The sequence below is a fragment of the Panthera uncia genome, chromosome A2 (genome assembly GCF_023721935.1).
Source record: "Panthera uncia isolate 11264 chromosome A2, Puncia_PCG_1.0, whole genome shotgun sequence".
Lineage (NCBI taxonomy): Eukaryota > Metazoa > Chordata > Mammalia > Carnivora > Felidae > Panthera > Panthera uncia.
In genome coordinates, this window is record NC_064816.1 from 30,888,906 (window position 1) to 30,906,879 (window position 17,974).

Below are 17,974 nucleotides of genomic sequence, written 5' to 3' on the forward strand. Positions count from 1 at the left end.
AAGATAAGGGGGACCTCCCATACTTGAAGCATAATTCCCTCAAACAAGTTGTTCTGAAATTAAGGTGCTTTTTTATATAGTTAAGTTTCTTACCTCAATAAATGGTCCTGGGACAAACTCATATTCATATGAGAAAAGTAAAATTGAATCCCTACTTCACGCCACATACAATGTGAAGATTAAAGACAGAAGTTAAAAGAAAGTCTTTAATATGATATAGGAAAATATAGAGGAGAATATTTTTATGACATTCAGATGGGGAAGAAGTTCCTAAATAAGATAAAAAGCACAAAACAAAAGGGAAAAGATTGATGAATATGACCACATTAAAAAAAAAATACATGAGTTCATCAAAATAAATAAAAATACAAATTAGAAATAATTTAAAATACATGGGATAAGAATAAAAATCTAGATGACATAAAGAATCTAAAATACATGGGATAAGAATAAAAATCTAGATGACATAAAGAATCTCTATAGATCATTAAGAAGAAACTAAGCATGAAATAGAGAAATTTGCATAAGTGCAAACACTAGTAACTAAGCTTCTAAAAATGTTCACTCATTTGAAATATGGAAAATGCAAATTAAAATTTAACAAGGTAGACAATGTTACTTCTGGGTAATAGCGTCCTGGTTTATTTTAGACAGTCTCTCCATTTGATAATAACTAGACAAGCTTGACTAAATGTCTTAAAATGTTTCTTTGAAAGCATTGATAAACAATACTGATACAGTAAGAACTTGTAATTCTAGGATTGGAGGGAGGGTGGAACCCCAGAGAGGTGAACCCATAATTTGAATTGCTTGTTTCCCTAAGGAATTTGCTAATATTAAAGGATCAGATGAGAGCTTCAAATTATTTCCAGGTTTCAAAGTCAATGTTTAGCACTCAAACAAAAATAATGAGACACACAAAAAGACAAAAATTGACTAATAACTAATATAAAACAGTAGTAATATAAAACTATAACAGTAGAAATAGATCCATAAGTTATCCACATATTTTTGTTATCAGACATAGATTTTAAAGTAAACAAGACGCAGGGCACCTGGGTGGCTTGGTTGGTTAAGTGTCTGACTTGGGCTCAGGTCATGATCTCACGGTCAGTGAGTACAAGCCCCGCGTCGGGCTCTGTGCTGACAGCCCAGAGCCTGGAGCCTATTTCAGATTCTCTGTCTCCCTCTCTCTCTGCTCCTCCCCTGTTCATGCTCTGTCTCTCTCTGTCTCAAAAATAAATAAACGTTAAAAAAAAATTTAAAAAAATAAATTAAAAAATAAAGTAAACAAGACTAATATGTTAAAATAGTAAATAATGAGGTGGAGAATTTTGGTGGAAAACCAGAATTTATACAAAGGGATCAAGTGAAACCTGGAAAATTTTAAACTATAATAACTTAATTGAATAACCCAATCAGTTGGGCTTAATAGAAGATTAGATACAGAAGGTTAGAAAAGAGAATTAGTAAAGGGGGAGATGGGCCAGAAGAAAATATCCAGAATGGAGAGGTATCATTTTCCTAGGTATTTTGGAGGCCAGCATAATTTTAATACAAAAAAATGACAAGGATATGATAAGAAAGTAAAGCTACAGGTCAATCTTTTCCATGAAACCAGATTTTAAAAATTACAATAAATGATTTTTAAACATCTATAATGTCATATTTAAGTGAAATGTTGAATTTTTACCTCTCAGATTGGGAATGAAACAGGTTTGGCTATTATTACCACTTACATTTAATATCAAGGGTCCTGTGTTTTATATGTTTGAAGTATTTGTGTATATGCTTTGTTCAAGTTAATGAGAAACAGAACAAGTGGGCAGAAGTGTTAAACCACTACTTGATAAAATAGGATATTAAGCAACCCACAGGCTTTTATACAAGGGCTCATCTTCCCTCATCAACAGGTAAATGGAAATTAAAAGTACAGTATGATACACTGCCACCAAAATGGGTACTCTCATACACTGCTATAGGGATGTAAACTGTAGAACAACCTTGGATAACCATTTCGCAGGATTGACTAAACTTCAGCATATACATATCTTACTATCCAGCAATACTTAACACAAATACATGCTTCAAAAAACATGTAAGCATGTCATTAAACAAATACTAAAAGTAACTTAAATCTAGCAATATGGAATTATAATAGGGTAGGTACATACAGTGGAAAACTATACAACAATGAACAGTAATGAAATATTGCTACACACAAGAGAAATGAATCTCACAAACAAAATATTGAGCAAAAGAATCCGGACAAAAAAACATGTGTTGTATGATACCATTTCTAAGTAGCTTTGTTTGCAATAGCAAAAATCTAAAGATAGTCCAAATATCCACAAACAGGAAAATGTGAAGAATACTCACATAATAAAAGTCCACAAACAGTAAAAATGAACAAACTAGCATTTCATGCATAAAAACATTAAATGAAAAAAATCCAGACTTAAAAGATAGTAAACTAATATATTGTTTAGAGATTCACATAGACATAGTAAAACTATGAGGGAGGAAAAGGAAATGATGAACCCAAACTTCAGAATAAAATGCAAGCTCTGTGAATCAGAGCTTTTCATTGTTTCATTATTATTTTTAATTTAATTTAATTTAATTTTATTTTATTTTATTTTACTGTCTTTCAGTGACTAGAACAGTACTTGACACATAATAATCATGCAAAATATATTTATCAGGGCACCTGGTGGCTCAGTTGGTTAAGCATCTGACTTCGGCTCAGGTCACGATCTCACTATTCGTGAGTTGAGCCCTGCATCTGGCTCTGTGTTGACAGCTCAGAGCCTGGACCCTGCTTTGGATTCTGTGTCTCCATCTGTCTCTACCCCTCCTTCACTCATTCTCTTTCTCTCTCTCTCTCAAAAATAAATCAAACATTAAAAATGAAGAAAAAAATGAAAGAAAAAAATGAAGTATTTTTTTCAATAAATAAATAAATGAGGAGAGAGGCAAATGATATAGGTAGTTACAGTAGGATTCGTGAAGTTCTGTTACTCAGGCTGCATGATGGGTATTTAGGGGTATGTGTCTTGGTGCTCCTTATCCTACATATGTGTGAATATGTAGTTTCTGGATTATGAAATATATTATACAATACTTCAAAATTTTAAAATGCACTACTGAATTTTTATATTGAGAAACATTGCCAAGGAAGATATAAAACAGACCTCCTCAGTGCATCACTCAGATGCAAATTATCCCTGTGACTGCCTTGGCTCTCATGGGAGGTGGGTGGGGTGATGGGTATAGGGTTGATAGGAGTCCCAGGAAGAGAATTGGAGAGGGTAGTTAACTCCATATTTTAGCAGATTAAAAATTAACATTTTACATTATGATTTTATATTAAAGTGGCCATGTTGATATGTCTTGCTTTGTGCCTATATAAGAGCAAGGAGTGAACAAGAAAAAGAGGTAGATCTATTTGTGCAGGTGGGGAGATTTTAGGTCATAGAGGGCTTTTAAGAAGGAGTAAGTAGCATTTAATTTTTATTTCTTTCCTTTCTTTAGCTCCAAAAGAATTTCCACAATATATGCAAAACTCTCTTTCTGATGAGTCAGTAAAAATTACCTATACCAAAAATACCAAGGCATCTCCAAAATATAGTCTTAGAAAAGGAGGATATGGTTCATGTGACCATATGAGAAAGCCCACCAAAAACGCCATTTCCCCACAACCATGAAGATCAACTGGAGATCCCATTCTTTAGTTTCTTTTTGTTTGTTTGTTTGTTGTTTTTTGAAAAGCAAGCCATCTGTTTGAACAATTCAGAGGGTGTAGGTTCTTATTAATGTGCCTGTTGCCACAAAGTATTTCAGTTCATTCATGCAAGTGCTGGCTGAGTGCCTAGCCCTTATGGAAATGTGGATAGCAGTAGGTTTTGGTTCCCAAACACCTCAAATACAGAGCGAAACCTCCACCACAAGGTATTTTATCAGTAAAGAAACTGGGTGATTTCATTCCCTGTCATGTATTCCACAGGTTTACCTTGACACATTTGAACGTCACATGTATGGTATGTTATCACCCTTTACTCATTAGGACCACTTAAAGATATTACAAAAATAAGTTACCAACTTTAAGAAACAAAACAGATGATCATATGGGAAGAGGTGGGGAAAAGAAAGGGAAACAAACCATAAGAGACTCTTGATAATAGAGAACAAACTGAGGGTTGATGGAGGGAAGTGGGTGGGGAAGGGGCTGAATGGGTGATGGGCATTAAGGAGGGCACTTGTTGGGATGAGCACTGGGTGTTACAGGTAAGTGATGAATCACTAAATTCTACTCCTGAAACCAATATTACACTATATATTAACTAACTAGAATTTAAATAAACTTTTGAAAAAAAAAGTTACCAACTTCAATGATATTCTGCAACAAGCACACATAATCTACAAAGAATTGGTATCAAAATAAGTTAAAATGTCTATAAATCGCTAAGAATAACACAAACAATCCAATAGAAAAATAGACAAAAAAAAAAACAAGAATAAGCATTTCAGAGAAAAGACACAGGTGCAATAGATGCATGAAAAAAATGTTCAGTATTATTAATAATCAGGGAAATGCAAATCAAAATTATAGGAGATGCCATTCTACTGACATTAGAGTAACCAAAATGAAAAAGGCTGATGATAACAAGTACTGGGAAGGATTTGGAACCCTAGGACTTCGCAAAAAGTGGTAGTGGTAGTGGTAAATTAGAGCCATCTCATTGAATTCTATTCCGGCATTATCTCCTAAAGATTCACATACTTTAGGGGCACCTAGGTGGCTCAGTCAGTTAAGCATCTGACTTTGGCTCAGGTCATGAGCTCGCCATCTGTGACTTCGAGCCCTGCAGCGGGCTGTGTGTTGACAACTCAGAGCCGGGATCCTGCTTCAGATTCTGTGTCTCCCTCTCTGTTCCTCCCCCGCTCACGCTCTGTCTCTCTCTCTCTCAAAAAAAGAGACTCACCTACTCTATGGCCCAGAAGTCTACTCCAGTGAAGTGCTTGCAATGTCTGATAGGTGACACACACTCAAAGATTCAGAGCATGGCTGTGCACAATGGCAAAAATTGGGAAACAATCCAAACCCATGTCAGTGGGCAAACAGATGCTTAAACTGTGGTATACTCATCAGAGGAATGTAATAAAGCAGTCAAACCAAACGAACTGCAGCAACACCCAACAATATAACAATAAATATAACTCTCAGCAACATGATATTAAGTGAAAAAACGTCCCCAGATATTGTGTACGCATGATATCCTTTCTATAAAGTTCAGAACAACCAACATAAGAAAAATAAATTTGAAAATAGGCAGTTAAACTATTCAAACAGAAAGCAAGAGAATGGCGATGACAGGAGGCTGGGTCAGGTGGAAGGATGGAGAAGAGAACAAGTGTACTATTTGGGTAAATGTCAGCTGTTGTGATGTGAGGATCTTAGCTTTTGTTTTGCACTGTGAATTTGTAGATGCTTATTATGATACAAAGTAACAAAACATATCTAAGTGGGTCCATGCAAGGGCTGGTGATGACTGTTTCATGGAACAGGGATCACCATTAATGCACTTCTGTACATCCAACATCCATAATAAAGAAAGCAAACACCATTTTTTACAAAGAGAAGATGAACACTAAAAACATATGATGACCTTTAAATTTCAGAACATGGGAATACTCCTTCACATTGCCCTTTGTACCACCAGGGCCATCCATGGCATGGAAACCGTTGCCCTGCTATACGACAGTGAACAAGAAACTGTTTCTGCTCTTGAGGAATTCATGTTTGGTGAAACACGTAAGTAAGTGGGTAACTCCAGCATTAACTAAGTGATAGGATAATCATGGAATACGAGAACACAGGGCAGGGGGCAGGAAACTTGCCTGCACGTGGAAGCAGTCACCCTAAAAGGCTGTAGAATCTAACTTTGGACTTCAAAGGGCAGGATATTTTAGGCAGAGAAATCCCACGTGTGAGGGGCTCGAGGTGGGACATCGGAATTGTTAAAAGTTGTTCCATTTGACTGAAGCAGAGAAATGGGGGAGGGCTGGCAGGGAAGAAGGGAGATGGGGCTGGGGAAGTTGACAGGGGACCTCATCATGCGGGGCCTTGTAAGCTATACAACAAACTAGGGACCTCATCTCAAGAGCTACCAGAAACAATTGAAGAGTTTAAGCCAGAGAGTGAAAAGATTAGATTTTGTGCCTCATCAACAGCAGGACGGGAGGCAGAAAGGATCAGTGAGAGCGAGCAGAGGCTGAGGCATGAGGTGGGGCATGGTGGTGGTTGGAAGAAATGACAGGGAGAAGTAGCCCACTTGGGGATTTATTGAGGAGGTACAAGAAGGAAGACTCTAGGATGACGTGCAGAAAGGGACCAAGTAAGAATCATTTGGGCAAGAATCGTTTTGACTTTGGGTAGCTGGGGAGGTGGTCGCACAGATGCCAAGACCTGAGAAAATGTGAGGAAGCACGTGCACATCTTGCCCAGTGCATTGGTGCACAGCGTCTCCCAAGCCTTCTCAGATGAAACTTACTTTCCTCCGACAAAATATGGCTCTCGAGTTCTAGAAATGACAGAGATCCTCTCGTTCGCAAACCCCTGGACTGAGTTGTTAAAAGGTGCTGTCTCAAGGTACCATAGGAGGAACCTTTAAATGAAGGTTCCCCAAATCCATGACCTGACCTTATGAAAGTGGCTTCACTTTATTTTGTGATTCTTGGATTAGTTACTTGCGCAGCCTAAGGTTTAGGAGTATTGCTAAATATTTGTGCCACTGACCTCCAGTTTATAAAATGAGGTCAGAGTGCCTTTGAGATTATTTTCCTTCTATTTAAAAGCAACATAATTACCTAAGCATGGCTATACTGGGCAGCGGCTAAATAATAAAACCTTTTGCTTCAGGCATAACATACAACAACTGCACATATTGTTTCCTTTCATATGGTGAGCCATAAATATGTGAAGGAAGCGGCATTAATTTCCTATAGAGTGATTTGCCAAGGTGAAATGTTCTGATCAGTGGTAAAATAGGCATGCTTGGACCTATGTCTTATAACAGTCCTGTGATATGGCCAGTTCTGTGGTCATTTTTATAGCCAATACCCCCAGAAACCTTTAAAGCAAGACAGCCATAGGAGTGATGCATTGCCAGACTGCAAGAAATATTGGCCTATTACGTCCAGCTCAGTTCCTGAAGGGTTACTATTAATATTTGGCTTTGGGGAGAGGAGTTAATAAAAATCCATGTTCATGGTACTTTATATACCCAAGTGCAGGCAGAGGGAAGGCTAAGGGAAGTAAAAATAGTTTACATAGCACATAATAGGGATCATGAATATTAGTTACCAGTTCTAACACTGCCAATGTGTGGGTTTATGTGGATGGTAATATAGCTTAGTAGTTAGCAAAATGGATGTGGGTGTCCAAGAGACTGAAGTCAAATCCTAGAGTTGTCAATTAGGAAGCAATGTGACTGAACAAATAATTTAAATTCTAAATCTCAGTTTCTTCATTGATATGATGGGACAACATGCAGCTTCTGTGGCTTTGATGAATTAACACATGCAAAGAATCTAGATCAGTACTTGCTGTATCATAAGTATTCAACAAATGGAGATAATGTAACTAAAGCAACATAAATGTATACTAATGATCCAGAGTTGACTAGCGTCTGAGATTAGACCTAGATGCCTAGAATAACCAAACCATTATAAAACACTTAAATTTGTGCATCATTGAGTTTTTAACATGGTCTACAGGAAACATAATATCATATTCCACTGACTCTAAGATGTGCATTTTTAAATATTTAAATGAGGGGCATTGGCTTTGCCTGCACATACGTATCAAAGTTTGGAAAAAAGAGGATGGTAGTTTGGTAGAAAAATCCAGACCCAATAATGGAGCATTCTTTTAAGAAAGGTGACATCACCGGGGCGCTTAGGCAGCTCAGTTGGTTGAGTGTTTGACTCTTGATTTTGGCTTAGGTCATGATCTCAGGGTTGTGGGATTGAGCCCAGCATTGGGCTCCGTGGTGGGCACAGAGCCTAGCTGAGATTCTCATTCTCCCCCGTTGCCTGTTCTTCCCCTGCTTGTGTGCATGTGTGCATGCATTCTCTTACCTTCTCTCTCAAAAAAAAAAAAAAAAAAAAAAAAAGGAAAAGAAAAGAAATGCTACATCATCGATCCTCTCATTGACACGGAATATGACAATGTGGAGACATACAGATAGCAGTGACCTTCATCTACAAAACAGTTCAGAAGAGCCAGACTCCAAATGAGAAACTCTAGGAAACGTCTCCTTCCATTTATTTGTTTTGGCTTTCTGTTTTATATTCGTATAACAGTAACATTAGGGAAATATGTATGCCTAACGGGGTCTGTTTATTACATAGAGTGTTTTCAAATCAATATAGAGCGAAAATTGTGGCGTTAAAGCATTGTGTCATAGTTTAACTGTCAGTCTTTGTCATACAGGCACGCAAATAATGGAACACCTTACGACGGATGACAGGTTGGCTTTGCTGAAATATGGTAAATAAGAAAGTATGATGAGTCCAAAGAATTTAGAATTCAAGTGAATTCTGAGTTGATAAAGGCCAACCTATCTGGATTCATATCTTAGCTCCTGTATTTCTAGTTATGTTATCTTTGGACAAATGACCTTCCCTCCAAACCTCTGTAAAATGACAATTTAGCTAAACCATTAGGTAAATTCTACAGATTAAACAAAATAATGTATATACGAAGCATTTAACACCGTACTGTGTAAGTACTTCAAGACGGCAATAAATGATTGATATAATTCTTATTATGATAATTAACAGTCTATCATTCTATTTAAGAAGTCAAATTGCTTCTGGGTATTTTTCACAGCATGTAACAGAAAGCCATGTGTTATAGCTACCAATCGCTCACATTAAAAAAATTATATATATTGGGGCGCCTGGGTGGCGCAGTCGGTTAAGCGTCCGACTTCAGCCAGGTCACGATCTCGCGGTCCGTGAGTTCGAGCCCCGCGTCAGGCTCTGGGCTGATGGCTCGGAGCCTGGAGCCTGTTTCCGATTCTGTGTCTCCCTCTCTCTCTGCCCCTCCCCCGTTCATGCTCTGTCTCTCTCTGTCCCAAAAATAAATTAAAAAAAAAAAAATTTTATATATATATATATATATATATATACACACACATATATATGTATATATATATATATATATATACACACTGAAATATATTAACCTAAGCTGTGAATTAACCTCCTATATTTTAGCTTAAGCACAACATAAAAACAAGTGAATGAATGTTCACCAGATTTGAAAGTTACATTTATAATGGTCTAGTTTGAAATATAATGTAAGTGCTCTACTCAAGGGTTTAAGTTGGGGTGGTCAAGAGCAGTGAAAAGACAGGTGGCCATCTTTTAGCTGAAACTCGTGAATAGGAGGAATACGTGATTGCTAATCAAAAAGCCAGGCCACATATACTAAGAATACACAGACTGAAAACATCATTATCCTCAAGAGGGGTTTCAAATGCAAGGCTAGAGCAACGGGAGACTTAAAGACAGATACCCTGAGACTAGCAATTGAACTGCTACATATATGGACAATTAAGGAAAATGCTCTAGGGTGAAGAGTAGTAGGTATTCCTTCATTTAACAGTTAATGAGATGACAGTGTGTTATAAGATGCATACGCCTTTCTGAAGACCCTCCCTCATGGATTCTCAAACTGAAGATTCCTTTTAAAGAAAAAGTAATTGCTGTTCTCTGGTGCTGGCTTAAGTATTTTATTATAATGTTACTTAAATGTCTACGTATACAACTAGATACAAGGAATTATAACGTTCAAGAGAATCCGAAAAAATTAAAAAAGCAAAACAAAGCCAGTAAGAATTAAAATTGACTGCATTTGTTAAATGCAGCTCAAGTTGTTTTGTTGAAGCCCACTAACTGCTTGCAATTTGAGTGTGGCATTGACAGAACAAAGATTCCTTTGAGTTCAGCCTGCCAGAAACACCAAGCTGGGTGTGATGAGCCATTTTCTTGTCACTGTTCTCTATTTGAACCGCTGCAAGACTTTACCCCTCACTTGACATGCATTTATTAAGTCTGCCTGTATTCTCTTCTCATTCGCCCCTAATAAATACATGGTTGCAATGCAATCATAAACTCAACTGCAAGCAAGAACAGAGTAGTAACCTATTGCTTTGTAACATACACCACAAAACTCGGTGACTTAAAACAGCAATGACCACGTACGTCCCCTGGTTTCTTTGGGCCAGAAACCCAGGGATGGTTCAGCTGGGTAGTTCTGGCTTGGGGACTTTCATGAGGTCATAGTCAGATGGTGGCTGAGGCTGGGGCCCTCTCAAAGTCTTTATCACATGCCTACTAGCTGGGCCGGGAAGACTTGAATAGTTGGGGTTCTCCTAGCAGTCTCTATAAAGTCCCTCCATTTGGTTGGTAAAGCATGGCAGCGTCATGAAAGCCGGATTTCTTATACGACTCAGAGCTTCTTAGGCGAATGCCCTAAGACAGTGAGCCAAATGGAAGCCATATCACCTTTTCTAACCTCTGCTTGGAAGTCATGCAAGGTCGTCTTGCCTCACATCATTCCTTAGAAGCAAAGTCACTAAAGCCTGCCTGCATTCAAGGGAAGGAAAATTAGATCCCACCTACTGAAGGGAAGGGTGATAGAGGATTTGAAATATATTTTAAAACCTCCAGATATTGAAATCACATGACCACATTCATTTTTTTTTTTAAATGTATTTATGTATTTTGAGAGAGAGAGAGAGAGTAAGTGCAAGCTGGTGAAAGGCAGAGAGAGAGGGAGAGAGTCCCAAGCAGGCTCCTCACTGTCAGTACAGAGCCTGACACGGGGCTCCAATACACGAACCGTGAGATCATGACCTGAGCTAAATCAAGAGTCGGATGCTCAACACCCAGGCACCCCAGCCACATTCAGTTTTTCAATGTTTATCTACATGACTCAGCATATGCCTACAACTCTTTACAAATCTCATAGGGAATTCACAGAACCCCAAGAAAAGGTAAGCCGGCCCTCGTTGGTCTGTGAACCTCAGACTGAGAAAAATTCAGTTATGCACCAGATACAATAGCATGGAATGGAAGTTTCCTTAAATCACAGGGTAGCAGAGAATGCACTTAAATAAGTAGGAAGAGAAGATGAACTGAAATGTGTTCGGTGAGTTGGTGGAGCTAACGAACTTGACGTATTCATGGATGACTTTATGTCTTTTTAAGTGCCTTTCCCACGTAATCTAATGATGGTTAAGTGGCACACTCCATAAATAGGGCTTCGTGTCAAGAGTGTGCAGTGTTCTTCCATTATTCAGTGAATATGGTAACACACTCTTCTAAGTATTGGGGAAATGTTAGTAAGAGCAATGCATATTCATTCCTCATGGGTATTAGGGTCTAGTGGGGGAAGTCAAGCACTGAGAAGATCATTATAAATGCACTAAATGCTACAAAAGGGAAATCATAAGGTCCTATGGGAATGCTAACTTAGTCTGGGGAGAGGACTGGAACAGAGAATAAAAGGCAAGCCAACATCCAGAGATCGAGACTGCCAGATGAACGGGAGGTGGCTGGGGAATTTCCAGGCCTTTCCTATATTTGCTTTCAACCAGGGGGCATCTCCTTCTACCACTGAAATAGATTTCCGGTCCACAAAATAATGGTCTTGATGAATATGCATATCAATTCATATTTAAGGATTATCTGGTGATCTATAAGCCCTGGGAAGGCATAACAGAAGAACATATATTCAAACAGCTGGAGTTTGTCCTCTGCAAACCATCTTCCCATTGAAGACCGGCCACTGTCTAGATGGTTTTCAGACTGGCTAGTAGCACATGGTTGGTTGACTCATGCTGGGCATGCTGTGCATCAGGGCTTCCCTTCCACTCGCAACTGGCTTCTCCATCTCTGCAGCTGAGAAGAGTCAGAAAAAATGGCTTACCTCCCGTTGACTTCACAAGGAGCTGAGGCTGTTATCTCTGCAGCTGGCGAGCTTGGTTTTCCTTGTATTTCCACTTGTTGTGAGTAGGGCTCTCAGGACTTGAGGGACGGCTCTACCATTTCAAAAAGAAATAAGAAAGGTGAGAGAGGTGGGGCAGGACCCTTCTTGCCTCTGACAATTCAGATGCTCTGAACTTCCTCTCTGTGGGAGAGAACATTTGAACCCACACCTGGAAGGGGATGGCAAGACCTCCTCAGAGTCCTGAATGCTGGGGCAGAACGTTCTCCTCTTGTGCACTCCCTCCTCCCCCTGGGCCCCCACAACGTGTACTATGTATAGCTGACTTGATTGGCTTTCATCTGTTTCTTACATATGAGATAATACTGTTGTCCCAAATGACTGACATGTGGCCTGTAATCCACCCGTGAATCTCCCATTATCTGGAAGGAAAAGAGCATGCGTGCTGGCTTTTGTGTTAAGGAAGGGTTCATATTAAAAATATTTAACGAAGGAAGGGGCTTGACTAATCAGAATGGAAACTGGCCACAGGGACAGATAATAGCCCTTTCAGTTATTGATTGTGGGGAGGTCTAGGAGTCCTGAGGAAAGAGAGAGTTTCAGGATGGTTGTCATTTGCTAATCGGTGTGCATATATTTTAGAATTTTAGTAACTGGTGCATCTATAATGGTGATGTGTGTTGAATAACAAGATGTGCACTGCACAAGAACTGGGGCATCAAAGCTAGATTTCAGTGTCTGGTTCTTTATCTTGCTACATGGCTTTGGGGAAGTCACTTCTCTCCCTCAGTCTCAGGTTTTCCACCAGGCTAAATGAGGTTAAAGCCTCCTTCCAGTCCTAACATTCATCTCCGCAGTTCTGTCGCTGTGGTGATCCAGGCACTGCGTTTTTTTTCTTAACACTTAACCTTGTGTGATGATGGAGAGCCTGCCCGCTCCTTGGGTCTGAATCCTGCTCAGTGATCCAGGGCAGGTTCACTAAGTTTTCTAGGTCAAATTCCTTGATCTGTAAAATGAGGATTACAATGGGACCTACCACACAAGGTTGTGATGAGGGTTCAAAGGGACGATGCAAGACGAGTATTTAGTGCTGTGTGTAGTACAGCTATACTCAATTAATGTTAGTTCTTATTCTATTTAATGGCTAGAGGCGGCTGAAGAGCTACAGTGTGTTCTTTTTCATCCTTCAAATCCATCCATGAATTTCAAGGTTATATTTCAAGTCCAAGTTGCCCTAGCTCTTGAGCCCACTCCTAGTGTTAATGGCATACTGAACATGAGGGGGGAGGTGGCATGGGGCCATGTCTTCAGAACGTGTGCCAGGCATGGCCAACGGCCCATTCTCTGATGTCTCAATCTGGTCGGCAGGACTCTGCCACGTGCCAACTTTTTCTAAGCCACGAAAAGATTTAGAGCCCGTGGTGAAGTGAGATGTTCAACAAAGGAGAATTCTTCCTTTTGTTGAAGTTTGGAATTGGTGATTCAAGGTCTCCTCATTTCAGATGTTATCTTTGTCCATAGGAGGGGGTGAAGAGGCTGCAAGATGTTGGGAAGGCTCTGGACATTACAACACCTCCCAGTTAGAATTTTCCTATTAAATTTTGATACGAATGAGGCGAACATATGGGAGAACAGGGGTGCCTCAGAATTTCTCACGTAAGTGAAAAAATGAATAAAGTGGAGGCGCCCGGGTGGCTTAGTCAGTTGAGCATCCAACTTCAGCTCAGGTCGTGATCTCATGGTTCCTGAGTTCGAACCCCACGTTGGGTTCTGTGCTGATAGCTCAGAGCCTGAAACCTGCTTCGGATTCTGTCTCCCTCTCTCTCTCTGCCTCTCCCCTGCTCACATGGGTTTGGAAGGATATCTACATATCTCTATATATGTATATAAATATATATCTCTATGTACCTGTGTGTGTGTGTGTGTATACAGTTGGTTATAAGGTGGTTGAAACCCTGAGAATTTAGTGGCCCATTTCCTTGAAGGATCCAGGAAATGGGTTGACTTTAGGCTTGGGTGGTTCAAGTTGGTCAAATATGTTTACCAGGACTGTTCTTTCTCCATCTCTCAGCTCAGTTTTCTTCTATTTTGGCTTTCTTTCCTTTTCTTTTTTTCTTTTTTTTAGTTTATTTATGTTGAGAGAGAGAGACATAGCATGAGTGGGGGAGGGGCAGAGAGAGAAAGGGAGAGAGAGAATCCCAAGCAGGTTCTGTGCTGCCAGTGCAGAGCTCGACTCTCATGAAACTGTGAGATCATGACCTGAGCTGAAACCAAGAGTCAGATGCTTAACCAACTGAGCCAAACAGGCGTCCCTACTTTGACTTTATTTTCAAGGATATTTTTCCCAAGTAGGGGCTATGAAGTCTACTCGTAATCACAAGGCTTGCCTTTTACCCATTTCTCAACCCTAGCAAGAAAAGAACACTTCTTTCCAAATCAAGCAGCAAAATCTCAGGTGGGATTCTCATGGGCCCAGCTGGAGTTACACGTCTCTCACTGAATTCCTCTGAGGCCAAGGGGAAACGCTATCTGGCTGTGCCCAGGCCGCAGACCATCCCTTCAAGCCAAAAGGAAGTATTAAAATCAAACTTCACACACCAACAATAAGGGGAGGGTTGGGTGCCCCAAAGAAAATTAGACTGTTTTCCCCCCCAAAGAAGGCAGTAAAACCAACAGATCCCGTTACAAGCAAGAATTCAGAATGAAAAAAGTCATCAATGCCCACGTGCCCACAGACACGTTTATCTGGAAACTTTCGTGAAACAGCTGGAAAAATGAGCTGTCAATCTTGACGAATTATTTAGCTGTTCCCTTTTCTTCAGCAAAGTCCTGAAGGTTCATTCGTCCAGCAGTCCTCACCCTTTGGAGCCTTGACCCTCAGCCTAGGAGCTGAGGGCAGGGAAAGAGCAAGACCCCCCTCCCCCCAGAACTCAGGTCTGGCTGAGAGCCAGAATATTCCACCACTTTGTTACACTGCTCTCCTACACTGATTTCTGTATTCCATCATTCTTCTCAAATAAAGCTCGGACCTGCTTCTTTCCCTTCGAATGCTGCGGGCTCTGTCTCCCAAGTTCTGTCGCTGGAAGGCGTATTATGAAATGGGATGTACCATCAGAGACAGAGGTAAGAAATCTGAACCGCATGGCCTCACATAAACCCACAAGGTCTCTGTTAGGGGCTCCTTCCCCTTTCAACAGGTGTAAGGACAAAGGGCCCATTGTCCTTAGGAGCCTATAGGATAAATAGAAAGAACATGTCCTTGCTGGTTAGTCCGCTGGCGATAAAGAGTATTGTTTTATCTCCTGCCATCTCCACGGTTCCATGGGATGAGTTCTATTGTGGCACAAAGTCCGCTTTGTCTTTCCAACCCAGTGAGACGTTTAAATTGACCTTTCGTATATTCCTTGGTTGTCACAACCTGAGCACTGAGTTGGTATTATGTATTGAGAGGATTATCAATTTCTTTTTTCTCCAAGGGCACTGTCATCTACAGAGATGCTATGATGCTGAAAAACAGTGTGATTCTCTTCTGGTTAAGAAAAATAAATTCATAGACTCTTTTTGGTTTCCAGAAGAACTGAACACAGACTACCGAGTTCCCATCGACTCCCTCACATTGCTTCCTCCCTCAGTCTCCCACATTACTGACATCTTGCATTACTGGGGTACATTTGCTGTCATTGGTGAGCCCATAGTAATACATTGTTATTAACTAAAATCCATAGTTTACATTACATTACTCTCTGTATCTTACAATCTTTGGGGTTTCACAAATGTATAATGACATGTATCACATTATAGTATCACGAACAATAGCTTCCCTGCCCTAAAACTCCTCCTTGCTCTGCCTATTTAGTCTTCCCTCCCCACCAACCCAGGCAACCACTGATCTTTTTACTGTCTCCACAGTTTTGCCTTCTCTAGAAAGTCATACAGTGGGAATCCTATAGTATGCAGCCTTTCCAGTTGGTGTCTTTCACCTAGCAATATGCATTTAAGGCTCCCCCGTGTCTTTCTGGGACTGGATAACTCCTTTCTTTTCATTGGTGAACAACCTCTGCTTAATATTTAAAGCTTCTAGTGTTCGAGACCGGAATGGTTATCCCTACCCCGCCCTCCCCCACCCGCCGCAACTGGCATTTTCACATTCATTAAGATTACTAGTCATCACCTAAGTTTTAAAAAGTTTTAAAAGTGTTATTTCAGGGAGTTAAATACTATTTCAGACCAGCTTCAAGTACCTTTTGTACAGCTGGAGAAAGAAAGCAAATTCTAGTATCTCAATCACAGCCAAAGTAGCGGTGGTCTGTTCAGGCTGCGGGCAACAATGGACTTCTTGGCATTTTTACCCAGAAGAATTTATATCCATAGAATTAGTGTTTCCCTAAAATAAATGATCTCCTGGTTTTTTTTTTTTTTTTTTTTTACTTCCAGCAACATCAGAGGCTCACTTACCTGATTCGTGATAACATTCATTTTTAAAACATGAATCCAGCATTTTTAAATTTATTTTTATTTTTTGCCTTAGACTTCCTAAATAGCACCCATCTAGTCCTTGCAAAGAACAGTGGTGGAGGAGCTCCCATTCACTTACTGCGTTTGAGAGTCATAAAAGGTACAGGCTTTCAAATTCGAGGGAGTAACGTTAGTTTCCTGGCTCTATCACTAGCTGTGTGTCTTTTAACAAGCCATCCCACCTCTCCTAGCCCCGTTTTTCTCCTTCGTAAGCTACAACTAATAATAGACTATCTCTTTTATGACTGTTATGGATATGGAAGGAGATAGTCCATGGACAGCATACAACAGTTTCAAGCACCAAAAAATGTCCTTGAACATCATCCAGTCCACATCAGGCAACGGGCCTGTGTGAAAAGGAAACGCCGAGTATCGTGTAGGTGCTCATTAAATTTTTCCTGACTGATCAAGGGGGCAAAGGGAGGGCAAATCCTTTCATGTGTGGACTCTCAGAGAGCACAGACATGTACGGCAGGAAGCTGACTTAACCGGGATCAAGCACGATGGAGGAGATAAGGTGCCCTGTGCAATCTTACATGACCGAGGACACCACTTCTAGTCCCTTTTGCCCCTCCTCCTGCTGAGACAGGTCCCCTACCTACCACTAACTCACATTCTTCTCTTCGTCACCCTTGCAAAGCCCATTTCCCGAGCAAGTGCGTGCTTTGGTAAAGTGATTAGCAGACAGCCTGGCTCCTACATTTAATGAACACTTTGTTTAGGGTGAAACACTGGGTACTGAACCATTCTCGGTCTCCCCTTCTCCTCACCCTTCCCCCTACATCTCTCAGATAAAATGATTGGCCAGCTAACAGTTATTAAGATGCATTCCTTCCACTGGTGCAAGGAATCCCAACCCCTCCAACCTAAGGGTTAACGACATACCCGGAGTGTCCTTTTTTATCTTATGCTTGCTTTTTACTCACTTTCATTCTGTGGATGAAGACTCTCTTGCCAAAGACGGGGTAAATAAACTCAGACGCATCCTGCCTCCCTTACATCTTTGTGGATCTGTAAACTGTCAGAGATACAGATGAAAATCCACTAAAGCATGCTCAGAGCAGTTACCCAAAGGCCATGTGAGATGGGAGCATGAAAGCCTGATGTTAGGGGAAGCTAGCACCTAAAATGCTACCAACTTGGCTCTATGTGAAGACATGAATAAACATTGGAGATGCCAACAAATAGTGACCAATCGCTGCGGTTAAGGATGGCCTCAACTGTGTAAAAAAGCAATAACGACAACGAAAACAGTTAACAGCAAAGTGTCAAAGTAGCCACGGCAGTCAGTGAGAAAGTGAGAAAGCTGAGTGGCTAAGAGCGCGCATCTGGGAACGAGCACGGACTTGAAACCTGGCTTGACCTTTCACCTTTTAACCAGGCAACCCATTTAACTGCTCCACACCCCAGTTTCCCCATGTGCAAAATGGGATTAAT

General features: G+C 40.4%; 1 protein-coding gene across 5 annotated transcripts in view; it reads left to right on the plus strand.

Moving 5' to 3' along the window:
• Positions 1–17,974, plus strand: part of LOC125930695 (uncharacterized) — a 220,685-nt gene that overhangs the window by 95,152 nt on the left and 107,559 nt on the right. For 4 of the 5 annotated variants that reach the window (XM_049642673.1, XM_049642671.1, XM_049642676.1 and 1 more), the window contains exon 2: positions 5,724–5,815. The exons of the other annotated variant lie outside the window; for it this stretch is intronic. In XM_049642673.1, the coding sequence (XP_049498630.1) occupies positions 5,724–5,815 (92 nt within the window). The remainder of the gene's footprint in view (positions 1–5,723; positions 5,816–17,974) is intronic. 5 annotated transcript variants of the gene reach the window in all.